General features: G+C 36.2%; 2 protein-coding genes across 3 annotated transcripts; both read left to right on the top strand.

Annotated features, from left to right (window-relative positions):
• The first annotated feature begins 3,147 nt into the window (after nucleotides 1–3,147).
• LOC133284551 (putative cell wall protein) lies at nucleotides 3,148–3,528 on the top strand. The gene has a single exon (XM_061481588.1). The coding sequence runs from the start codon at nucleotides 3,148–3,150 to the stop codon at nucleotides 3,526–3,528; it is 381 nt and encodes a 126-aa protein (XP_061337572.1).
• An 8,751-nt stretch (nucleotides 3,529–12,279) lies between these two features.
• Nucleotides 12,280–24,233, top strand: LOC133284559 (dihydroxy-acid dehydratase, chloroplastic). Of its 2 annotated transcripts, none has more exons than XM_061481602.1 (15): nucleotides 12,280–12,863; nucleotides 12,972–13,043; nucleotides 13,981–14,028; nucleotides 14,597–14,751; nucleotides 14,825–15,019; nucleotides 15,099–15,210; nucleotides 15,669–15,738; nucleotides 15,817–15,875; nucleotides 16,000–16,123; nucleotides 16,228–16,298; nucleotides 21,647–21,748; nucleotides 22,054–22,134; nucleotides 22,644–22,802; nucleotides 23,740–23,975; nucleotides 24,067–24,233. In XM_061481602.1, the coding sequence occupies exons 1-14, from the start codon at nucleotides 12,324–12,326 to the stop codon at nucleotides 23,788–23,790; spliced, it is 1,839 nt and encodes a 612-aa protein (XP_061337586.1). In that variant the 5' UTR covers nucleotides 12,280–12,323; the 3' UTR covers nucleotides 23,791–23,975; nucleotides 24,067–24,233. The 2 variants fall into 2 exon arrangements, with proteins under 2 accessions (XP_061337586.1, XP_061337587.1); XM_061481603.1 differs by having other exon boundaries at nucleotides 12,748–12,863; nucleotides 12,979–13,043.
• Nucleotides 24,234–26,132: the final 1,899 nt, after the last annotated feature.

Raw genomic sequence — 26,132 nt, 5'->3', positions numbered from 1 at the left:
TCATCCAGATGAGTTCATCAACTGGTTACACACCGTCGAAAGAGTCTTTGATATCAGAGACTTGACAGAAGATCAGAAGGTCAAACTGGTCGCTATCAAACTGAGGAAGCATGCCTCAATTTGGTGGGAACATATTAAGAAGCAGCGAAACAAAGAAGGGAAGTCAAAGATTAGAAGTTGGGTAAGATGAAGAAACTGTTACAACAAAAATTCTTACCCATTCGCTACCGGCAGGAGGCATTTATTGAGTACCATAATCTCAACAACGAGACCTATCAGTTGAACAGTATACAACTGAGCTTGATCGTTTACGGATGCGCTGTGATATTGCAGAGGAGGACGAACAACTGGTTGCTCGTTACCTAGGAGGACTGCGAACTGAGATCTCAGATGTTGTATACCTACAACAATATTGGTCATATGAGGACGTATGTCGACTAGCTTTAAAGGTAGAGGAGCAGTGTAAGAGAAGAGGAGGTACTTCAAAATTCCAACCCAGATTTTGTGACAAAGGACAGTTATCAAGCTCGACAGCCAACACTAGTGCGGGGATGGAACCTTCTAACCCGAAACTAGTGAGCAAGGGGGGAGCGATCAATGGTGAAGCAAGCAAGACAAGGACTATAGCAAAGAGATGTTTTAAGTGTCAGGGTTTAGGACACTTCGTTGATGATTGTCCAAACCGGCAGTATGTTACTCTTGCGGATTCTCAAGCCTATGATATAGGCCCCACCTATGATGAGTATGAAGAACATGAGGTGGATGGAGGGTCTGAAGAATGTGAGATTATTTTCGGTGATTCAGGCGAAGCCTTGGTTGTCCGAAGGGTGTTGAATGTTGACATCATTAATGATGAGTCGTGGCTTCGACACAATATATTCCGGACCAAGTGCACCAGCGGCAATAAGGTGTGTAATATGATCATTGATGGAGGGAGCTGCGAGAATGTAGTCTCTAATACCATGGTTGAGAAGCTAAGATTGAAAACAGAGGAACACCCACAACAATACAAGCTTGCTTGGCTGAAGAAAGGAATTGAGGTGAAGGTGAACAAGAGGTGTCTCGTACAATTTTCTATCGGCAAAAGGTACATTGATGAGGTGTGGTGCGATGTGATTCCGATGGATGTGTGTCATATCTTGTTGGGGAGGCCGTGGCAATTTGATAGGAAGACGAAGCACGATGGCTTCAAAAATACTTACACTTTCAAGAAGGACGGACTAACTATTACCTTGGGTCCATCTGAATTAAAGGAGGAGGCAAAGAACACTATGTTGTCTAGAGTAGGTTCCCAAGAGGAATCTACCAATGCCGTTGAGATATGTGCTTGTGTGGTGATAGAACAAAATTCTGGTGTTTCTGACATTCCTTTGCAAGTTAAGCCATTGCTAGAGGACTTTGTTGATGTGGTTCCTGAGGAGATGCCATTGGAATTGCCACCTATGATGGACATCCAGTATTGTATTGACCTTGTGCCAGGAGCTGTTATTTCCGACAAAGCTACATATAGGATGAGCACTGAGGAGCAAAAGGAGTCACATTCACAGGTTCATGATCATATTCAGAAGCAAAATGTGAAATATAAACAGCAAGCTGACAATCATAGAGATCAAGCCATTTTCAATGAAGGCGATGTGGTATGGATACACCTTAGGAAGGAACATTTTCTGGCTAGCAGGATTGTTAAACTACCTAGAGCTAATGGTCCCTTCAGGGTGCTCGGGAAGATCAATAACAATGCTTACAAGATTGAACTTCTTGAGGAATACAATATTTCTAGTACTTTCAATGTTGTTGACTTGTCTCCTTATCATGATGATGAAGAGGGCATAACGTGCGAGAATAACCATGAAGATCCGTTAGATTTGAGGACGAATCTTCTTTTGGCAGGGGAGAATGATGCACCTGGGTGACTCGCTTGGATTGAGCTTTTTCATAATTTATTTCTTTATTTAGGGATTTTAATAATTATTAGTTATTTCCTTTTTTTTTATTTAAGATTATGTTTGAGTGTGCGTTGATTGTGCGTTATCTCCTTTGATTGCGCATGATTATAGTTATTTTTTTTTTGTTATTTTGCTTTTGCCTATTTAAGGTTTAGAGAACTCTATTGTTATTAGGTTGTTTTTGGTTGAATAAAATTAAAAAAAGAGAAATAGTATCAATTGAGATTTGAGATTCAGACAGTAACAGGGACAAGTGTACAACTTGTCTTCGTTGAATTAATACGTGTGGTGTCAACAATGCAACTCCAACAAATGTAACTGTAAAGAACCTTGGGATACACCACCCCAAAAGCTAGCTCAAAGGTTGGGAGTGCTCAAGGCCTTATAAACTCCACATTAGTTGCACATACAACCAATGTGAGACTAAATATCTCAACACGCCCCCTCACACAAGAGCCCATTGGGCTTGAAGAGTGGACAATGCAACAGGCCCAGCCTACCTGTGCGAAGAAACACCACAAGAGAAAGTGGGGGGCAGCGAGGCTCTGATACCATATAAAGAACCTTGGGATACACCACCCCAAAAGCTAGCTCAAAGGTTGGGAGTGCTCAAGGCCTTATAAACTCCACATTAGTTGCACATACAACTAATGTGGGACTATATATCTGAACAGTTACTATAGATTTGTTTTTTTTTTGTTAAAAGTTGTTCCTGCTTAAATAAATGATTTCAAGGTATTTTATTAGCGCATTAAAATTAATTACATAATTTTTACACCCATAAATTGATTCACATCTCAAAAATCATAGGTCATAAAGAATGAAGCTATAGGTAATTCCAAGTTTTCTTGACATGACAGTGCATAACTCAGCCATGTGAAGGCTCCATTTAGTAGCCGCTATGACATTGGTGACTATTTTCCACAAATAGCAGCAATAAAAGAGAAGCCGAATAACACAATAACCATTTTAACTCATGAAAGTGTCCTTGCTGTTCACAAAGCCACAGATTATCAACTACCAAAAAGGGCTTCATTCATACGAGTCATTGCTAATGCCCTGCCAGTGGCAATTGTACTAGAAACACTTAACTCACCGCCACAGTTCACACCCAACTCAGCAGAAACTTGAACTATAAAACACAGCCACACCCTTCCAGTTTCAACACAAACCATATCTCAAATCAAAATTTAACCAGATAATGGCTTATAAAGCTTCCTCTTTCCTTGCATTTCTTCTCATCTCAAACATCATGCTTGCCACTACTTGGCAAGCGGTTGCTGGACGCCACATTATTCCAAAGATCTCAAACACTCAAGACAAGAAGGAACCCCAGTTTTTCTTTAAGTCTGATGGTAGTGTATATATTCCAGGCATTGGGCGAGTAGGATTGCCACCACCACTGTTTGGTGTAACACCTCAAAATCCATACACTGGTGGCAGCGGAGGAGCTGGATCAGGATCAGCACCAGCTGGTCATAGTTATGTTCCAGGTGGTGATGACACTTTTGTCCCAAACCCCGGTTTTGAGGTTCCAAATCCTGGCAATGGTGGTGGTGTTCCAAATGCAGTTCATCCATGAGTATGCTCAGTTATGAGCCATCATGCATGATTGCACTAGTTAGGTGTAGTTTCTTAGCCCCTGGGACATTGACCAATATGCCATTCTTATCAATAGTATTTACATGTATGCCACGTTCCAATCAAATTTTGTCAAACTATCACGTCACATTCTTGCTACGCTACCCAGCGAGAATGGACTGGACCCGTGGCAGCGTCTGCATGGGCAGCCATTCTCGCTGAGCAGCCCAGGCGAGAATGGCAGGATGCTGACACGTGGCAAAAGTACAAACATTCTCTGTAAAAAGCTGTTCAGGTGGCTAATCTCACTGGACTGCCATGCGAGAATGCCTGTACTTTTGCCACATGTCAGCACCCTGCCATTCTCGCTAGGCTACTCAGTGAGAATGACTGCCTATACAGACGTTGTCACGTGTCTAATCCATTCTCGCTGGGTGGCGTAGTGAGAATGTGACATGACATTTTGACAAAATTTGATTGGAACGTGACATACCGGTATTTTTTAGTCACAAGTGTGTCATTATGGTCAATGTCCCAAGCCTGTTATGCTTTTGATGAATTGAGGTACCCGTCTATTAACCTTTTGTAACCATTAATAAGTGCTCAGTGTACATTATCTGCTACTTGGTATGCAGAGCCTTTCTGCTTTTTCCTTGTTTAAGGTGAATTAAGTATGCTGTAAGCTCAATTGTTTGGAACCCCATCGTTCTCAAAGTAGCTGCTGATTGTATTTGTTGGCCCTCAATCACATATCATAATTCTTCAGTTTTAATTGCTAGTTCCTCCTCTAATAGAAAAGTAATGATGTTTAAATTTATGAACATTGGCTCATACTAATAATTCTTCTAGTTGCACTAATATTACACAGAATTTGTTAAGGTAATAATATCATTCACCAATACCCCACAAGTCATTGCAGGAATATGCCTTTAAACGACATAAATATCATGTAGCCTGCAGAAAAAAAACATCGAGTAGGGAAATAGAGCATCCCTCCATTTATTGAAAAGATGCTAATCATGATGTAGAGGTTCCAGTATTACAGGGAAGAGAATCATTGAATTTCACACTTCAAGTAATTAAATCAACCGTTCTCAATTCATATGAATAAATCCATTTAGTTTCCTCAACATCTCACATCACAATGAACGATAGAAATGCTGCACATAAATGCACAGTTGGTTTGCCATCAATATGCAAGCGACAACACCAAACTACTACAAGTCTATCACATGTAAAATAGTAGTTTCGGGTCTTCATCCCTTCTGCCCCACCCAACCCACCAACCCAAAAAGAGAGAGTAGAAAATAAAAAACACAATCAGTCTATATCCCCAAGTCCCCTCCGGGAAGCATTTAATTGAGTAACTAAACAGTTGACAAAGAAAAAGGAAAATCACTATGCTATAACTATCAGCTTTTAGTCTCAACTCAACAATGTATTTTGATCTTGATTTTAGCTGTTATCCTTCTTTATCACATATTCAAAGAAAAAGGTGATGATAGTAGAAAGGGATACGTTAAGAAAAGATCAAACGTAACACACAAGAAACAAATGATCCGGGTAGTGCAGAGTTTGGAATTCAAGAGAAAAATGATAGATTCAAGTATTACAATTTACATCATAGGATTTGATACAAAATGACAGTTGCCAGTTGCAACTAGCTTGGAGCTTGGAACTAGATCTGTAATGGAAGCCTAGCTATGTAGACGAGTATCCTGCCAAAAGAAGTAAGGTGAAGAAAAAGTAAATTAAAAGAAATGGTAATATTAGTTGACAAAAGTTATAGAGAAGAAGGAAAAAGCATACAACTTTTGTATACAGCTATTAAATTTCACATGAATTTGTGTTGAAAGCATAAATAAAGTAAAAGTAGTAGCAGACACACCTACATACAAACTCTTATGCTGAGATTTAGTAACAATGTTAGAAGAAATAAGTGTCTTCCAAGAACTTAAAATGTATGGAAAAAGTATTGAGAAAAATTTATTACTTTACTCAATAGCCCTATCTTTTAAAACATGGATACTCAATACTTGCACTTCTAACACGTTCTTCACCATCTATTTAGTCATGGGTGATTCGTTCAAATATGGTTCTATGGTACAAAAACATAAGCAAACAGATTGTGGTATTAAAGTATCAACAATAACATATTTATATTCAATAAAAGGGAAAAAGAAGTATCATTTAAAAGGACACAAGTTGTCTCCTTTTAGATGATTTACATAAAGTATGACCAGTCATATTTTGTGTAAATCTGAAAAGTTACTTTTTTTTTCTCTCCTCAGTCACATAGCTGACGTGTAAAGTAAAAAAAAAAAAATTTTTTTAGAATTACAGAATAGAACCGGTCATACTTTGTGTAAGTCACTAAAATAACACAACTTGTGTCCTTTTAAATAACATACACTAAACCATCAATAAAATTATTGCAAATGACATGGTTGAATTCCAATGAAGTAAACCTTTTTTTTTTCTTGGATAAAAATGATGAGGAACAAATTACAATATGATTGATCAAAATATAAGCAAACATCACAAAAGTTATTGTATTCTTTTCCATTTATATTGACAGGCAAACAGTAAATAAAAAATCAACCAGGTTACCATTATAGAAAATTGATAACAATAATAAGAGTAGAAACCAAAATTTCATCGTCTAAGGATTTGTCTGTCACCATATTACTATAAAGATTTTTATTATTAAATTAATCTCTCAAAATTTTAAAATATCACCAAATTCATCATTTTATGACTAAAGTGGTGATAAAAAATCAAATTTGTTGAAATAAAATATATTAAAATACTTATGCACAACGCACCTACCTAGTTCAGAACAAAGTGTGGGTTCAGTAATTTGAAGAAATCAAATGCCAACAATCTTGAAAATGATGAAGCAGGCGAATCCCATGAAGATCAAGAGGAAAAGGTAATCAACGAAGACAAAGAATTTCGTCGACCCATGATTCCTCTTCCTCCTCACTTTGGCCACGGACTCGTCCAGTTCTTCGATCTTTGCCATTGCAGAAGAGAGAGAGAGGTTTACGATCTTCACCGCAGAGACAGAAAGAGATGCAATAATTATTAAAAACTACAACACCAAAAATCCAAAACAACCCAACACTTGGATGTTGATTCGGGATTCATTATATTTATAGAAAGATGATTTCTTTCATTAAAGTTTCTTTTTTTAATCTTGCTGATAACAGTTTCGATTCATTTATAGATTATGCTTTCCATTATACGTGAATTACCGCTGCCATGCTCGGTGAAAAAAGAACAAAATATTTATCGTCAGTCGTGGGTGGTTGATTAATCGCATTGCAAACTTTATACTTACAAAAACCTGTGTTATTATCTTATTTTATATTTCAGGTGAAAAAAATTACAGCATTGACACAGAACATTGCAAATATCAATCATAAACAAAAATCTGCTATCAAAAGTGATCAATATTATGCAAATCAAATACAGTTATCTACTCGATGAGTTATGTAAAAAATAAATATGCCACATTAGACTATGTTAAAATGAGGATGGGTAAAAAAAGAAAAATGCATACAACTTATTGCTAACTATAACAGCACTAATAAAATCAAGGTAACAAACAGACCAAGCAAATATGGAATTAAAAGATCAGTTTGTACCTATAATAAGAAAACACTATTAATTCAGTGTCATTCTGTAGCAATCATTGGAGAAATGAGTTCAACACATATCAAACATGTGATTTCCTATGTTTATGCATTACCAGAGACATCCTCTTCTACCATCATATTTATGCCTACGATACAGAGTGCAAATACTTATTAAATAAATTACGCTAATATGTTAACACCCAGAAGTAATAATCTTAGGAAAAAAATGAGTTATTTTTTTTTAGAACCCAAAAAACGTTGTCAGAGAGGGATTTGAAAGCAAATTAACCAAATAATCATGTATGAGTCATATTTTGTGCTTACATTGGAACAAATGTGTCTAAACAGCATCAAATCAATACACATGTTAAAAACTTGTAACAATATAAAGAACCCACAATGATAAATTTTTAAAAAACAATAACATACATTTGGATCCACCAAAGACTTAAAGAATGAGGTGACAATAGCTTCGCTGCTTCAAACACTTGAATCTTAATATCTTGGCTCATTATATGACTCCAAAATATTTTTTTTACGTTGACCTTAAATAACATGGAATTTTCATTAAGAACGTTAAGTTTTCCTGGATAATGTTCCAAATCAGAACCATACATAAAAAAACTCCTTCAAAATTAAGTATAACTCGTACGATGCACGGGAAAAAAGAAATTTGTTTGTCTGTCTCGTAAAAGTTAATGTAAATCATAAAAATATATCTCTGCATTTTATGAAAACAGTCAGTATAAAATTTATGAATCCTTCCATCCTGAAAAATGAATAAATCAGTCAATATAAAATTTATGAAAATGAATTCATAGGGTTTGTTCATAAAGAAACAGAAAATTATACCAATAGAACAATCCCTACACACATGAACGAAAAAAAAAAAAATGCAAGCAAGACAAAAAAGAAGAAGCAACACTTCCCTATTTATAGACAAAGTCGTAATTTATTTATTTAAAAAAAAAATTAGCTTGTAGAATACACTTCACCATTACCAATGCAGAAAATAGTGGAGGGAACTTAATTGTTACGTGACTGATTTCAATTTCAATTAATACACTTCTCACCCATTTCAAATTTCAATTTTGAATTTTGAATTGAGAACATCATTAATACAACTGTTTGCCACCAAGTATTTTATAATGATTTAAAAGAAACTCTCTCTCCTTTGTAGAATTTTTTTATTTACGAAATAAAAAATATTTCTAAAAGATGTAACTTTTCAAACTACCTCCAGTGTGAACACAAAGCTGAGAATTAAGGAGGAAGTGACACGTTAGCACATTTTTCAAAGTTTGGTTCTCCTTTCTATATATTAAGATATTTAATTGATTTTCTATTGGAATCATTCAGCATAGTTTTTTTTTTCCCAAAATTTATTTCGATTTTAAAAAATTGAACGACATCACAAGCATACAATCTCTCTCTAGAGAGAGATTTCTAATAGCTTACACATGTTGTTATATATGATTATTTACTAATGTTTTTTTTTTTTTTGGAGTTACTCAACTCTAATTATCTCTTTGAGACGAGTTGGCTCCCCCCGGTATCCTCACGAGCTTCGACTCTTTGAGTCGGCTATGAGACTAATTCGGAGTGCGGGGGAATAGTGATGGCTAAAGGTTTAGCCCCCTTCCCAAGAGTGCATTCAGCGAGAATCGAACACATATCCAACCCCACTAACTCAGCGCCAAGTTTCTTGATGCATTAGTAATGTTTCTTGATGCATAGAAAACAGAAAGTTTTAATCCAAAAATGATTTATCTAAAATTAATTATGTTCGCTTATAGATCGATTTCACAAAAATCCTATCACATTTCTCAACAACAATAAATGATCGAGCAGTGGCGCGGATCTAGCAAAAAAAATTTTATGTCTGCGCATTTAGTGGTGGAGGTTCGGGGGCAGCGCCCCCGAATATTTTTTTATAAAAAAAAATTAAATTAACGCTTGAACCCGCTCATAATCTAGTTGCTTCCATAACAAAGAATGAAGAACTCATGAGAATGGGTATGTGACAGGGGAGGAAGAAAAGTTTTCTCTCTAATCAATTTGTGTTGCTATCTTATTTTAATCATCTCTGTACGTTGCTAACTAATATAAGAAAAAATATCATTTTTGGTCTCTAACAAAAAATCCAGTCCCCACTTTAGTCCATTATAAAAAAAGAAAGTCACTTGGTCCCTATAAAATTTAAAGTGGACCTATTTTAGTCTTTTTAAGACTAATGTAAGTTTTTTTTGAATTTGTGAGGAATCACAATTTTAATTAAATTATCCACTATAAATTTTTTAGGGACCTTTTCGAGACTAATTTTTGGTAAGGGACTAAAATAGGGACCATATTTTTTGTTAGGGATTTAAAATGATATTTACACCTACTATAAATATTGAACCAAGAGACAAATAATAACTTATGACTACAAAAAAAAATTAAAATCTAAAATCTCATGTCCGCACTTGCGGACATGTGACCAAACCTGGATCCGCCAGCGTGATCAAGTATAACATAAAGCACAAAAATGTAGATAAATCAAAATCATGTTATTATGATTTTAAGGACGGCTATTTCAGCATGTTTTAAGTAGCAAGAGTGAGGTGGAGTAATATAGATCATAGGTTATATCATAGAATGGGGTTCTGCGCGCCTCTATATATATATATGTATATGTATATATATATGGACTCTCGTCTCGTCCTATTACAGTAAAAAAAACAATTTCTGCGACAAAAAATGACAAGTTAAAAAATAATAAAAAATTTGGAACAAACACTATATTCAATTATTTTGTTTTGTTCGTAGCTTCACATGACAAGAATCTTGTTCATGTAACATGATTGTTATTTATCTATATATATATATATATATATATATATGGAGTTTGTATCTATCATGTCACATGAACACAAAAATTTTTTCTACACACACAATATTTTGTGGGGTCCGCACTTTTTGAAGTAAAAAAAGAAGAAAAAAACTAAGGCACGCAAAACGAATCTCTATAACATTACACAATCACTTTTCCTACAACATAACTCTTATAAAACCCTATATATATAATTTATAGGGAGAGAGATCTTTTGACTTTAGAGTAAAATTTAAAAGTATTATTTCTCATCCCAGCCGTTGATTTCTGTTCATCTAACGGCTGGGATTTAATAATTTATAATAATTATTTAATTATTAATTTCAAATAAATAATAATCGTTATATGAACGAAAATCAGCGGTTAAGATTTTTAAATTAATAAGTATGACACAATAAATTATAAACGTTAATGTATCAAAAAACATTTATAACCGTTAGATTCACAATATCAACGGTTAGGATTTGGTGTCAATCCTTTTTTTTCTCTGACGAAGGAATACAGAATTTGATGTATTTATAGTCTCAACATTTGGATGTATATGAGTTTGAAAAAAATACTTTTTGCAATTATAAATGGGGAAAGGATATTGTAACAACCAAGTTGTGTTACTACTAAGTTACTACCAATCAATCTCACCGTTAGATCGATTGTGTTAATCCAACGGTTATATTTATTTTCATCTTTGTATGGTCATGATTTCTCAAATTTAATACTTTATATTTATTTCCACCTTTGTATGGTTATGATTCCCCATATTTAATGCTTTTACTTTAAATATGGGGAATCATAACCATACAAAGATGAAAATAAATATAACCGTTGGATCAACATAATCGATCTTACGGTGAGATTCATTGATAGTAACATGATAGTAACATAACTTGATTGTTACAATATCCTTCCCCTTTTAAAAATCAGTTCAAGAACCGAATCGATTTTTAAAGAACCAGTTCATGAACCAAACTGCATTTCAAGAACCAAATTGGTTTTTAAAACTAGTTCAAGAACCACATTGTTTTCGAACCGAATCGAATTAATTTTTATTACTTTAGTTTTTTAATTTTTTTCAGAATAGGGTCGGCCCGAACTTAACCATTTTCGAACTGAATCTTTTACATTAATTCGGTTTGATTTTTTTAAAAATTCAATTAAATTCGATGGATGCACACCCCTAATTACAAGTTGTTAGTCTTACTCTTATGAAGGAGTTGTGAAGAGCTTATTTTTGAAGGCAAGGTTACGGTTAATGGTCTATCTGTAATACACCTCAGGTTGGAAATTTTTCTCCAAATTACGTTATTTAATAGCATAAGAAGCATGTTTATATCATTATTTCATTGATCACAATTCATGAATTCTAGTTTTGATTCTTTGAATAGAATTGTTTGTGTGTGAAGTGTCACGTGTTGCATATCGATATTGATGCTGCAACACGAGTATCCATACATTGAATATATTTAACTCTTACATATAATTTTAATTTTTTTGTTTTTTTTAAAATTTATTATTATTATTATTTAAATTTCAAATTTTGTGTCGTGATAAGATAAGTGGGTCGTGTCCGTATTGTGTGTTGTTGCTAGTTGCTACAACACGGGTACCCATACTTCGAATATATTTAACTGTTGCATATAACTTTAGGTTTTTTTTTTTGTTGTTTTTAATATATTTTTTTAAAAAAAATCTTAATTTTTTTTTTTTTTAAATTTCAAATTTTCATATAATGTCACGAAGTAATAGTGGGAACAGTGACCAAAGTGTCACATTTGGACAAAAAATTTACCAAACTGCCACGCCAACAGTAAATTTTGTCAAAATGCCACGCGGCATAATTCGCTACACAATGTAGCGAATTATGTATGCAAGTAATTCGCTACACAGTGTAACGAAATATGCCACGTCAGAATGCACAGAACCAAAAATGCCACATGTCAAATTTTACAAAATTCGCTACATAGGGTAAAATTTGACATATGGCATTTTTGGCTCTGTGCATTCTGACGTGGCATATTTCGCTACACTGTGTAGCGAATTACTTGCATACATAATTTGCTACACTGTGTAGCAAATTATGTCGCGTGGCATTTTGGCAAATTTTACTATTGGCGTGGTAGTCTGATAATTTTTTTGTTCAAACGTGACAAAACGATCACTCTCCCTAATAGTGTCCACGTATTTGACCCGTCAACAAATAGGTAGTGCTCAACTTCTCTTCCCCCAAAGCCTAAAACCCTTGACTCCTCACTCAGTGCTTTGCTGTGACTCACAAACAAACAAACAATGCAGTCTTCTCTCTTCTCAGCCAACTCTCCGGTGGCTATCTCCACTTTATCTCACACTCACAGTCACAGATCTAATTCTCGTGGCGGTTCCTTCCCCTTATCCTTCTCAGTGAGAGCTTCCGTCAACGTCGAGTCTCCATCGTCAGAAAAAACAACACAGCATAAGCTCAACAAGTACAGTTCCCGCATCACAGAGCCAAAGTCTCAGGGCGCCTCACAGGCTGTCCTCTATGGCGTCGGACTCTCCGAAGACGACATGGCTAAGCCGCAGGTTGGTGTCTCCTCCGTGTGGTATGAGGGAAACACTTGCAACATGCATCTCCTCCGTCTCTCCGAAGCCGTTAAGGAAGGCGTTGCCGATGCCGGCATGATTCCCTTCAGGTTCAACACCGTTGGTGTCAGTGACGCTATCTCAATGGGCACCAGAGGCATGTCTTATAGCCTTCAATCTAGGGATCTCATTGCTGATAGCATTGAAACTGTCATGGCTGCACAGTGGTATGATGCGAATATCTCAATCCCTGGTTGTGACAAAAATGTAAGAATCTTCTTCTTCTTCTTCTTTTACATTCCTCATTTTCTACAATTTTACCTTTCCCTCTCAATTTTTTTTTTGCTCTGCATGTTTGTGCTCACTGTTTTACAGATGCCAGGTACAATAATTGCAATGGGCAGGCTCAACAGACCAAGTATTATGATTTATGGTGGCACTATAAAGGTACCAGACTCAACATTGTTCAAATGTTTGTGAAGCCAGTTTTGAAATTGCAAAACTAAAGGGGTAATTCATTTTTGTCTTGTCAATCTGTAGTATACAACTTTTGCCACTTCCGGCCAAATGAGGGAGAAAAAAAATTCGCTCTTCAAGAATCACTTATGCACTATGTAGCACCGACACGTGACACGATACTAACAGTCCCACACGTTGATTTTAAAAAATGTTAGATTTCGACATGTTAGGATACGTTTTGATATTAAATAATATTTTTAATTTATGTAGTGTATATTATATTTAATATTCAATAATTTAACAAAAAAATGAAACTAAACTTATAATATTCATCAATTTTGCAAAGAAACATAAGATATCCTAAATATTTATATTAAACTCAATAAAATGGTAATCGTAATCCAACGAATCTAATAGTTGAAACTAAAAATTTAACGCAATGCAACCTTTGAATCTTTTTTTGAATTTCTATAATGAGTGTTGGAGTGTCGGAGTATCGGAGTATCGAAGAGTGTCGGACACGACACGTCATGGTTTTTGAAGTGTCGTTGCTTCATAGCTTATGCATGCCTTTATTTGTTGTTAAAGTTATATGATAAATGTGTAGTCAGTGTAGATATTAAGGATTATTTTATGGTGAGCAGTAGTTTTGTCTATGATATCTAACATCGCCAAGCTTAGGATAATCATATTTGGATAATTGTTGTACGTCAGAGGATACTTGGATGGTGGAGAGATTGAAATACTGCCATTATTTTTTGTTCACTGTAAGCTGTGTGTGCAACTTGTTTAATATTTATACAGTTATTATCAGCTACTGATTGTTTATTTCCTTATTGGAAATGATATATATTTTTTTTAAATGTGGTTCTCATTCAGATGTCTTTGTTAATCTTCATTCTAATTTTTATAAATTTTTTTTCAGCCTGGTCATTTTCAGGGTAATACGTTTGACATAGTGTCTGCTTTTCAGGTATGAGATATCATTGTTGTTTAAATCTCATCCTATCTCTTATTGTGGTTATTAATTTTTCCTTCTTTTATTTGAGACTCATTCAAACAGAGGTAAATTTTGTTAAATAAAAGGTTATTTCAAGAGAAGGGAAATAAATATAATGGAGGAATGTAAGAAACCCTCTTTGAACAATTAAAAAATGAAAAGGAAAACTTAACTTAAAGGAACTCTCCAAGCCATTTACCCTCATGAGAAATTTCTCTTATTATTATTTTTTGAAGATATTATAAGAGAAGCTTTTCCAGGGATCATTTCGATTCCATTAGGAATGACGATTCGAGATATCACACATTGATCAATCAAAGAGAGATTCAGTATTGTCAAGGAGGATGCTCTATCCTGTGTGTTTTTGTATCCTCTTCCTGAAGTAATAATTTTTGTTCTTAAACTAATAAAAAAGAGACTTTTGTTATTGTTAGTCTATAATATAAATTTGTTTTCCCTGAATATCAAAAGTTGGACATCTATTCTCGAGGTAATGCAACTCTTGTTAATATTGTTTCATTAATTTTTGGTTTTGCTGTAGTGCTATGGAGAATATGTGAGTGGATCAATTAGCGATGACTACAGACAAAATGTTATCCGCAACTCTTGCCCTGGAGCTGGGGCTTGTGGTGGAATGTATACAGCCAATACTATGGCCTCTGCAATAGAAGCTATGGGAATGTCTCTTCCCTATAGGTAAGTATATGTGTAGGTTCTTGTGGTTGGATTCTTTTTTGAATGTGCTTACCTTTATTTGCTGATTTTGTAGCTCATCTACACCTGCTGAGGATCCACTAAAGTTGGATGAGTGTCGATTAGCTGGGAAATATCTTCTTGAGTTATTAAAGATGGACTTGAAACCCCGAGACATCATCACTCGTAAATCACTACGTAATGCAATGGTTATAGTTATGGCGCTTGGTGGATCTACCAATGCTGTGTTACATTTAATTGCTATTGCCAAGTGAGTGAAAGTTTGGTGCCAGAAATCCTATTGATATACAATAATCCTCAAAGGAAAGCTCATGTAATGATTTTGGCAGGTCTGTTGGCATTGATTTGACTCTTAATGATTTTCAAAAGGTTAGCGATGAGGTTCCTTTTCTTGCAGATCTTAAGCCTAGTGGGAAATATGTCATGGAAGATATTCACAAGGTATGCATTTAATATTTTTGTTAATTGATGGACCTGAGCAGAAGAATGTGACAAAAGTCTTCAAACGTAAGAGCAAAGGAGAAGCCCATGCCCATGCCACGAGAGAAAGTTCATCATTGTCATTGGCTGCCTTATATTCCCCTTTTTTCCATTCTCCCATTCCACTATCATCCCACTCGTTCTCTCCATTCATTGTTTGCCACGAAGCATCCCCATTAATTAACTCTTTTCCTTTATCATCTTTAGTCCTCTGATTGTTATTTTCTCTCGTGGCATGGGCTTGGGCTTCTCCTTTGCTCTTACATTTGTAGAATTTTTTCACATTCTTCTGCTCAGGCCCATCATTAACTAATTGAACAAACATTGCTTCTGTTATTCATTTTTCCTGGTCACGCATTCAGTGTTTATGCTATATTATCGTTATTAGTCTTTCTTGAAATTCCTTTTTATTTTAATAGATAGGAGGGATCCCTGCAGTTATCCGCTACCTTCTTGAGCAAGGCTTTTTAGATGGTGACTGTATAACTGGTATGTCTACTTGCTTTTGTGTGTTAAGAACAGAAGATTCATTTCCAATTACATTTCGCTAACATATCTCCTCTCTAGTCACTGGAAAGACCTTATCTGAAAATGCAGAGCTTTTCCCTCCTTTGCCCAAAGTGCAGGTATCCGTATAATGTTATTTCTGTTCAATTTTATCATACTCTAATACTCCCATGTTCCCATGGGTTGACTGTTAATAAATTGATCTCTCGACAAGCTGCACATTTTCTATGATTTGTGATTCAGGAAATAATAAGGCCGATAGAAAATCCCATAAAAAAGACGGCGCATATTCAAATATTATATGGGAACCTTGCCCCGCAGGGTTCTGTTGCTAAAATTACTGGAAAAGAGGGGCTGTACTTCTCTGGTGAACTTTCTTGCTGTGTTTTCTTAAGTTCTAAAAAAAAGTTGTTTTCCTCAAATTATATTTGTCCATATAACAATTTATTAATAACAGGGATTATTTAACAGGTCCCGCATTTGTTTTTGAAGGAGAGGAGGCAATGGTTGCTGCCATTTCAGAGGATCCTTTGAGTTTTAAGGTATTTCTTTCTATTTTTCCTAGAACTCAAGGCATAAGGACAGTGCTGATTGTGTAGGGTTTTCAAGAGATTTAAAACTGTTTGAATGAAGTATCAAAAATTGAGATTTTGGAAACGTTTACCAGTTCATATATGTTAGAATATTAGATATGATATGATTAGATTTGATTAGATATGATTGGATTCTGTCTTATCCGTAAATAGTCTGACTGTATTCTGACTGTATTAGGATTAAGTTTGGATTAGGTTTGGGCCTTACACTTAAGCCCATTAGGGTCTCTATATATTGTAACTCCTTGACACAGATCAATATATAACGTATTCTTTTACATTTAACTTGGTATCAGAGCTCTTTCGTTCTAGGAACCCTCGCTTCCGCTCAGAAACCTTGTTCTTTGCTTTAAAAACCTAAGCCCACTGCTTAGGAGTCCTCTTTCTTGCCGTGCGTCCTTCCGGCAAGCCTTCTAGGGCTGTAAACAGCCTCTGAGTGATTTTTCCAAACGCGTCAGCACCTCCGATGGCCACCGGAACCACCGCCCGCCGTCAGAATCACTGTTCAGGCAACCGGAGACTTTTTCCGGCAACTTTTCCGACCAAACTTCACGCGATCAGGACCCTTTCTTCCCGGCGACCAGGTCTGTGGTGGTCCGGTCAGCAACGCATCTCCCACGCGCCGTCACGCGCCACCTGTCTTCACTGCGCGTGGGCTTCACGCGCCACCTTCTGCCGGCGCGTGAGCACTATTCCGGCGGTTTTTTCCGGCCGGTCTTGGACAGAGAAGCTCGCCTTCTCCTCCCCTTTCTGGATCTGTGATTGTTTCTCTGTGGGTCTGACCTTAGACGCGTGGTTCTTCTTGATTGGATATCGTTTGCCTTCGTTTACGGCTTTTATATTTTATCTTTAAATGGCAGCAGCATCTCCTGATCTCTCGGAGGTTAACTCTCCTTCTATTGTTGCAAATATAGCTCAGTCAGACAAAGCATCATTTGGTTCAGGTTCGGACTGTGCTGTACTCCAAACCCCTCTCAGGAAGGCTTCTCCTCAGTCTCAGCCTTATACTGGTAATCCCGTTGCTTGTGTTTCTCATTCTACATCACTTGGCACTTAGATATTTGACTCCGGTGCTACCGATCATCTCTGTGGTAATAAGGAACTCTTTACATCCCTTACTTATTCTGATCATTTACCGTCTTTTACCCTTGCGGATGGAACCAAAGCCCCAGTTTGTGGGATTGAACAAGCTCGTCCGACCTCTACCTTGGCCCTGACATCTGTCTATTACATTCCTGGCATCCCTTATAACTTCATTTCTATTAGTAAGTTGATCCACTCCCTCACTTGCACCATTACTTTCTCTAACCATTCTGTTTCTGTGCAGGATCCGGGTACGGGGAAAATGATCGGAGTGGGTCGTGAGTCACGGGGGCTTTATTATCTGGATGTGCCTCGTCCTTCAGTAGCATGCTCTCTCACAGAATCTCCACAACTTATCCACAGTCGCCTTGGTCATCCAAGTCTTTCAAAGTTGCAGAAAATGGTTCCTCTTTTGTCCGGTCTTCAGTCTTTAGATTGTGTGTCATGTCAACAAGGGAAGCATACACGCTCCTCTTTTGCCAGTCGAGTCAATAAACGAGCTGATGCCCCTTTCTCTCTTGTTCATTTAGATATCTGGGGTCCAAGTCGTACCTTGTCTGTCTTAGGTTTTCGGTATTTCATTACCTTTATTGATGATTTTTCCCGTTGCACTTGGACCTATTTAATGAAAAATCGTTCTGAGTTATTTTCCATTTATAAAAAGTTTTCTACTGAGATCCATACTCAATTTGGTGTTTCTATTCGTATTCTACGTAGTGATAATGCTAAGGAATATGTTTCTATTGATTTTTCTAATTTCTTGGCCACACAAGGTACTTTACATCAAACTACTTGTCCTCACACTCCACAACAAAATGGGGTGGCTGAACGTAAAAATAGACATCTCATTGAAACTGCCCGTACCCTTCTTATTCATATGCAGGTTCCTCTTCACTTCTGGGCAGATGCTGTACTCATCTCTTGTTTTCTCATCAATCGCATGCCTTCATCTGTGCTCCACAATGACATTCCTCATAATCTATTGCTTCCAGATGTTCCTCTTTATCCTCTAACTCCACATGTCTTTGGTTGTACTTGTTTTGTTCATGATCTCACTCCTGGTAAGGATAAGTTAACATCCAAAGCCTTTCAGTGTATCTTTCTTGGTTATTCTCGTCTTCAAAAGGGTTATCGTTGTTATTCTCCCGACCTTAAGCGTTACTTAGTTTCCGCTGATGTCACTTTTCTTGATCAACAACCCTTTAATTCTATCCCATCTCAGATGTCACAGGTTGATCATGTACTTCCTGTCCTTTTTCTTGACTTGTCTTTGCCAGCTGCAGGTGCTTCTATTCCAGATGAGCAACCTATTGCTTCTATACCTGAGGACCGTCCACTTCTCACTTATCAGCGTCGCAAAACTGTGCCTCCTGTCGACTCGACTCTTGCTGACTCATCGCCCACTGCTGTTGCTTCTTCCCCTCCGGATCCTTCATCAGAGACTCTTCCCATTGCTCAAAGAAAAGGTACACGTACTACTCGTAACCCTTATCCTCTTTATACCTTTTTGAGTTATGACCGTCTTTCTTCACCTCATTTCACCTTTGTTTCTAGTCTTTCTTCTATTTCTATTCCTAAGACCACAGGTGAAGCACTTTCCCATCCAGGGTGGCGCCAAGCAATGCTTGATGAGATGACTGCACTTCATTCCAATGGCACTTGGGACCTTGTTTCTGCTCCTCCAGAGAAGTCTATAGTTGGTTGTCGCTGGGTTTTTACTGTGAAAGTTGGACCTGATGGCCATATTGATCGTCTCAAGGCACGTTTAGTTGCCAAGGGTTTTACTCAAATCTTTGGCCTTGATTATAGCGATACATTTTCTCCGGTCGCTAAGATGGCGTCAGTCCGCCTCTTTCATGCCCTTGCTGCTGTTCGTCACTGGCCACTCCTTCAACTTGACATCAAAAATGCCTTTCTTCATGGTGATTTACAAGAAGAAGTTTACATGGAGCAACCACCTGGTTTTGTTGCTCAGGGAGAGTCTGGAAAGGTGTGTCGTCTTCGGAAATCCTTATATGGTCTCAAGCAGTCTCCTCGAGCATGGTTCAGTCGTTTCAGTTCTGTTGTTCAGGCGTTTGGCTTAATCCGCAGTAAAGTTGACCATTCTGTGTTTTATAGGATTACATCTCCTGATAAGTGTATCTATTTGTTAGTCTATGTTGACGACATCATTCTCACCGAAAGTGATCAAGACGGAATTCGTCAGTTAAAACAGCATTTGTTTAGTACATTTCAAACAAAGGACCTTGGGAAGCTGCGTTACTTCTTGGGAATTGAGGTGGCGCAATCAAGACAGGGCATTTCTATCTGTCAAAGGAAATATGCCTTGGATATCCTAGAAGAAACTGGTATGTTGGGGAGTAAACCAGTTGATACACCTATGGATCCTAATGTCAAGTTATTACCCGGACAGGGGGAGCCGTTATCTGATCCTAGACGTTATCAGAGGCTAATTGGGAAGCTCAATTATCTTACTGTGACTAGGCCAGATATTTCTTTCGCTGTCAGTACGGCCAGTCAGTTCCTTGATTCCCCTTGTGATTCACATTGGGATGCTGCTGTGAGGATCCTCCGATACATCAAAGGAGCACCAGGAAAAGGTTTGTTGTATTCGGATCAGGGAAATACAGAAATTTGTGGTTACTCAGATGCCGATTGGGCAGGATCACCCTCGGACAGACGCTCTACTTCTGGTTATTGTGTCTTCTTCGGAGGAAACTTAATCTCATGGAAAAGCAAGAAACAACCTGTTGTTTCCCGATCTAGTGCAGAAGCTGAGTATCGTGCAATGGCAAATACTACCTGTGAGTTGATCTGGTTAAAGCAGTTGATTCAGGAGCTTCATCTTTGTGAACAGAAACAACCCATGACACTCATCTGTGATAATCAAGCTGCGCTACATATATCCTCTAATCCTGTTTTTCATGAGAGGACCAAACATATAGAGATTGATTGTCACTTCATTCGGGAAAAGATTCAGTCAGGAGAAATCAAGACAGCTTTTGTCAACTCGTCTAATCAACTAGCAGATGTTTTCACTAAAGCTCTTAGAGGTCCTCGGGTTGAATACATTTGTAACAAGCTTGGTGCTCATAATATATACGCACCAGCTTGAGGGGGAGTGTTAGAATATTAGATATGATATGATTAGATTTGATTAGATATGATTGGATTCTGTCTTATCCGTAAATAGTCTGACTGTATTCTGACTGTATTAGGATTAAGTTTGGATTAGGTTTGGGCCTTACACTTAAGCCCATTAGGGTCTCTATATATTGTAACTCCTTGACACAGATCAATATATAACGTATTCTTTTACATTTAACTATATATGCTAATCAACCTATATTAAATTCAAATTATTAGATCTAAGTTAATCACATTCTTGATGACACTGGATGGAAACACAAAGGGAATGACAAAGGGGATTGGGTATAGTTGCAGCAAAACGGCCTAGAAAGCACTGGGTAGAGCAGAGACCTTGGAATTTAGGAGAGCAGAACGAAAATTCCTTGAGATAATATTTTTGAGTTCTGCTGTATGTGTCTCGGTTTTACCCATAGCAAATATGTTGATTGGCTAGTAAGCAATCATCTAGGACTTTATTAAACCATTTAGTATCCTTTAATTCTATCATATTTACTTTAAATTCACCTAAAATAACTAAATAAAATCCCTAAAAATAATTCCTACAAAGGTCAAAGGCTGCCATAAAATTATCAAAATTCAAAATATCAGTATAATTGAACCCTTTTCTTGTGCTTAACACAGCATAGCTTCGGACCTATCTTCTTAGTCACTAGACATTAAAGTTTCTTTATTAGATATACAGAGTTTCTCTTTTTAAAATAAATGATGACTTTAGAGTATTAACATTTTGCAACATTTTTCTGAATTGAAACTACAGAATGTTTCAATTAAAAACTAAAAATTCAATTTAGTTGAGCAGCAACAACAACAACGACAACCAAGTTATTGCATACATTTTTTCTGTTAGAGTCGCAGTGATTTGCTTTTGCTCTATCTCTGGCGCTTGTTGCACCAAATGTTTCTTTGGAGCTGCACTAATTATGAATTTGATTCAAATTGCTGCATTTCACTGCCTTGTCAGTTGTCACAGTATTGATTTAGTTTTTCTCAGGTATAACCCCAGTCAGTTGCAGCTAATATGAAAATCTTATCTGGTTTCCTCCCTATGATATTCACCTTTTCAGGGGAAAGTGGTTGTAATTAGGGGAGAGGGACCTAAGGGTGGTCCTGGCATGCCTGAGATGTTAACACCAACGAGTGCAATAATGGGTGCTGGGCTTGGAAAGGTCAGTCCTGTGTCTCCTTGTTTATTCTATTTACTTAGTTTGTAATAGTGCTCTGTCCATTATGACTATCGACTAACGTGAACAATTTTTCATTTTATTTTGTTTTCCCCATACTTTTATCGAACTCAATAAAACAGGAACCCATATTTTTATATTTTTGTTTAGCCAAATGCTTGTATAATGATGCTTTAGCCATTATTTTTTTAGTAGAAACTGAAATTCCTTTTTTTCAAATTTTTTGAACCTTGATACTGGACCTGTACTGGTGTGACATTTCTTAAGGATATTGTCTTTCGATGCTGCAGGATGTTGCATTGTTGACTGACGGGAGATTTTCAGGAGGTTCACACGGGTTCGTGGTTGGCCATATTTGCCCCGAAGCACAGGTGAATTGACTATGCTTTATAATGATTTTAATACTGCTATAATAAACTAAAAAAATTCAGATGCATCCTATGTGAACTGTAATCTCTAAGATATTTGATTAAATGATTTTGGGCCTGCATTTAATTATTCGAATGTAAGGAATGTGTAGCAATAGCATGTCTTTCTTTTTAGTTAATTACAATATTCTTGTAAAACTTTCCTCAGCTCATGGAGTACTGTTGATGCCAGTGTTGTAAGAACCAACTAGTTTGGTTTTCTTTTAATAACCTAGAGTGGTCAAAATAGCTACATGTTCATGAAATTCTGAGCAATAGTGTTAGAGTGCGAACTTAATGTTTATGGGAAATGGTATTGTGGAGTGATGATAAGCTGATGACTTGACATGCTTTTATTTTATATTTCTTCTGGGACATGTTCATGTATTTACTCTATGAAGATGAAGAAAATCTTAATTATTGTTTCTTGTAGCTAACCAATAATATTCTTCCTGGCTTCATTTATTTTATAGGAAGGCGGTCCAATTGGCTTGATTCAAAATGGAGACATTATCAACGTTGATGTCCAGAAGAAGAGAATTGATGTTTTGGTAACAGATGAGGAGATGGAGGCCCGCAGGAAGAAATGGACTGCTCCTCCATACAAGGCTAACCAAGGAGTTTTGTACAAGGTATGAGACACGAAACTCCTTCCTGACAAGAACTATATATATATATATATATATATATATATATATATATATATATGAGGTAGGATCCTTTGACACCGGTGTCAAATTTGAAATTTGACACCTCATCTGATAGCCGTTAGATCAAAAAAGATCAATGGAGTCACATGCTTACAAATCAGAGTCGTTGATTTTTTTTGATCTAACGGCTATCAGATGAGGTGTCAAATTTGACACCTCATCTGATAGCCGTTAGATCAAAAAAAATCAACATATAGAGGTAGGATCCTTTGACACCGGTGTCAAATTTCAAATTTGACACCTCATCTGATAGTTGTTAGATAAAAAAAAATCAACGACTCTGATTTGTAAGCATGTGACTCTATTGATCTTTTTTGATCTAACGGCTATCAGATGAGGTGTCAAATTTCAAATTTGACACCGGTGTCAAAGGATCCTACCTATATATATATATATATATATATATATATATATATATATATATATATAGTTCTTGTTACTTTCTGGTTCATATAGTGTATATGAATACTACCTACTCTGGTCCCTCTATTTTCAATTGTTACAATTTAGTTGTCCTCTTCCCTTTAGACATTCTGAATATAGAGAGGTTTTAATGATGTGTTTGATGGAAAGGATAACAGCATTCTAAGCTGGTGTTGCTGTGGTCAAACACTAGTAAAATTTATAAAATATCTAAAGAATCTTCGAAGGATGGATGTGATTGAACAACTTGCAGGACTAAAGTATAGCAACTGAAAATATAGGGATGGAAATGAATTTTTATTGAAATTAGAGGAGCGAAAGTGTAAATATGTAAAAATGCACACACACCTTGTGGATAATGAAACCTGATTTACAAATTGTTGGTAATTTTTTCTTCCCGTATTTTGAGCTTATATAGTGTTTTTTCTGCATCCAGTATATTAAAAATGTGAAACCTGCTTCTAGCGGATGTGTGACAGACGAGTAGAGAGGACACATTTTTGGTGGCCTTAGTAGCGTTTTGATGAGGTATTGCTATTTTGGCTTAAACAGTGTATGTCTATGTAGCTCGATGTATCTCTTGTTGGATTTCATTAATTTTTTGGTATATTATTCTAGATTTGAACCCTACCACCTCTCTTTGCTCTGTCATTGTCTTTGATCTTCTCAACTGTAAGTTTTTTTTAATTGTTATTAAATGTTGTATCAGTTAGTGATGATATTTAGATTGATGCCTTGGCAAAATTTCACTTGTGTTTCCCAGAACAAGTTGGCAAAAAATTCAACGGTGATAAACAAATGGCCACAGCTTGAAAAGAAAAACGTCTGTATAATTATAACAATAATAATTCATTAACGTTGTGTTTGAGTGGAGTATTTTTTAAATTTCAGATCATTTGAAATGCTGTGTAATTGAATTGCAGCAATTCTATACACATCATTTTTTTTTTTAAAAAAAACTTATGTTAAATTAGATTTTCTAGAGCCATCCCCATCTTTGTTTTCAGATTCCAACATAGCTACTGTCTTTATTTCTTTCAATGCTTATTTTATTAAATTGGGAATACAAATTAGGAACAGGGTTTGCAATCAAACTGCCCTGCCGATGGGAAGCTTGAGTAATTTGCTGTTACAGTGATGTTGGTAATAGTGGTTTTGGTGGCTATGAGGGTGCTGAAAGTTTTTGCTATTTTGTGTCTACAAGCTCAGTTGAAATGGCAATTCCTCAAGCACAACGGTGATTATTATATCTCACTTTTTCAGCACCTTAACAAGATTTGTATACATATTCCATGCCAGAAAACAATATTCACAACGGCATCCGATTTGAAAAAGAAAATATCAAATAATTATACAAATTTTTTACAATGATTGTATTAAATATCCAAAAGAATTATGATAAGTCATTTTAAATTCTCTGTATTTTCAAAAGCACCTAAATTTATAAATAAAAACACGTATCTACAATGAGAAAGCCAAGACCATGAAATCCAAATCATTAGCCAAATATCCTCTTCACCCAAATTGGAAGTCTCTTGTACTTGCGTGGAGTGAGGTACCCAAATCATACACTGTGACATTAAGCCTCGAAACGCTTTGCTTGATGACAGTTGCACTTTAAAGATATCTGACTTTAGCCAAGCTGTTGGAGGATAAGGATAAGCTGTTATTATTATCAAATCTAGTCATTGATGAGGCTGGTGAGGAGAGCATAAGGATAAACTGCTATTATTATATTATTATCAAATGTGGTCATTGATGAAGCTGTTATGATAGGATTATGCTTGTTTGTATTTAAAATTCAAATTGTAGATAAGTCTTCTGTTTTACCTTTTGTAATATTCACGTCTATATATGATGTTCCTTTATACCGTGAAAAATCAATGAATAGCAAATACCATTTCTAATATAGTATTAGAGAGAACTATACCTACACTTTCAGTGTTACAAATACCATTTCTAATATGGTATCACGGAGAACGATACCTATACTTTCCGTGTTATACTCGGATTTACTTTTATTTAGTACAAAACCATGTCCTTCAGCTCTTTCTCAGCAATGGCAAAAGATAGCACCAGCAACGGGACAATTGCCATGAAAAACGCACTCAAACCAAAAGATAGCTCCAACAACGACTATTACTGATTCTATGTTTGATTGATTGTTAAATATTATTGAGAATATGTGATATTTTACAAAATTAATCTTACAATTAACATTCAGCCAATTTTATTTTTACAATCCATTATTGTCGAAAAGCACTCCAGAAAACAACTGAGACTTATGTTCTAGATACAGCCAAAGAATCCAGATTAGACAGTGGTGCTACAGCCAGGAAAGGCCTTCACCTGTGTTTGCAATTGTTGGGAGTTTGCCCAAAACCAGTAGCAAACATAGCAACATTTCTCTTCAATAAAGACTTCATGGAAGGAGAAAGATTAAACCTCTTGAGGAATTCAATATCTCTTTGCAACTGCAAATTCTTTTCTCCACCACAAGAGAAGAACTCAGTCACCGAAGAATCCAAGCCTCCCTATTTCCATATTCCCAACCCCCATGAAAGCTACACAAAGCTGGATATGGCATCCCTGTCGCATGAATCTGAATCTATTTTCGCCGATCGAGATTGATTTTTAAATTCTTTTCTATGATTTTGTTGATTTTCATGTGAAGATGAATAAAGGGGTAGAGAGAAGAGAGGTTAGAAATCGAAAAAGAAGATCAAAATCGAAACGTGATGGAAGGAAGTAAAGAGAGAATACTCACATATGGTGGATGAAGATTGAATCAAATATTGAGACCAACGAACGAACCAAATAGAAGAGAAA

Source organism: Gastrolobium bilobum, unplaced genomic scaffold (assembly GCF_033153095.1).
Source record: "Gastrolobium bilobum isolate Gb01-03AN ecotype WA unplaced genomic scaffold, APGP_CSIRO_Gbil_v1 utg21709, whole genome shotgun sequence".
In the NCBI taxonomy this organism is placed as follows: Eukaryota; Viridiplantae; Streptophyta; class Magnoliopsida; order Fabales; family Fabaceae; genus Gastrolobium; species Gastrolobium bilobum.
The sequence above is the reverse complement of the archived record's forward strand: the minus strand, read 5'-3'. Positions and strand labels throughout refer to the sequence as shown.

Excerpts from the sequence above, each read along its gene's own strand:
- LOC133284551 (XM_061481588.1), top strand. The coding sequence starts at position 3,148 with ATGGCTTATAAAGCTTCCTCTTTCCTTGCATTTCTTCTCATCTCAAAC.
- LOC133284559 (XM_061481602.1), top strand. The coding sequence starts at position 12,324 with ATGCAGTCTTCTCTCTTCTCAGCCAACTCTCCGGTGGCTATCTCCACT. Across the intron at positions 15,020-15,098 it reads CATTTAATTGCTATTGCCAA|GTCTGTTGGCATTGATTTGA; the intron begins GTGAGTGAAAGT and ends TGATTTTGGCAG. Across the intron at positions 22,135-22,643 it reads ATATTTGCCCCGAAGCACAG|GAAGGCGGTCCAATTGGCTT; the intron begins GTGAATTGACTA and ends TTTATTTTATAG.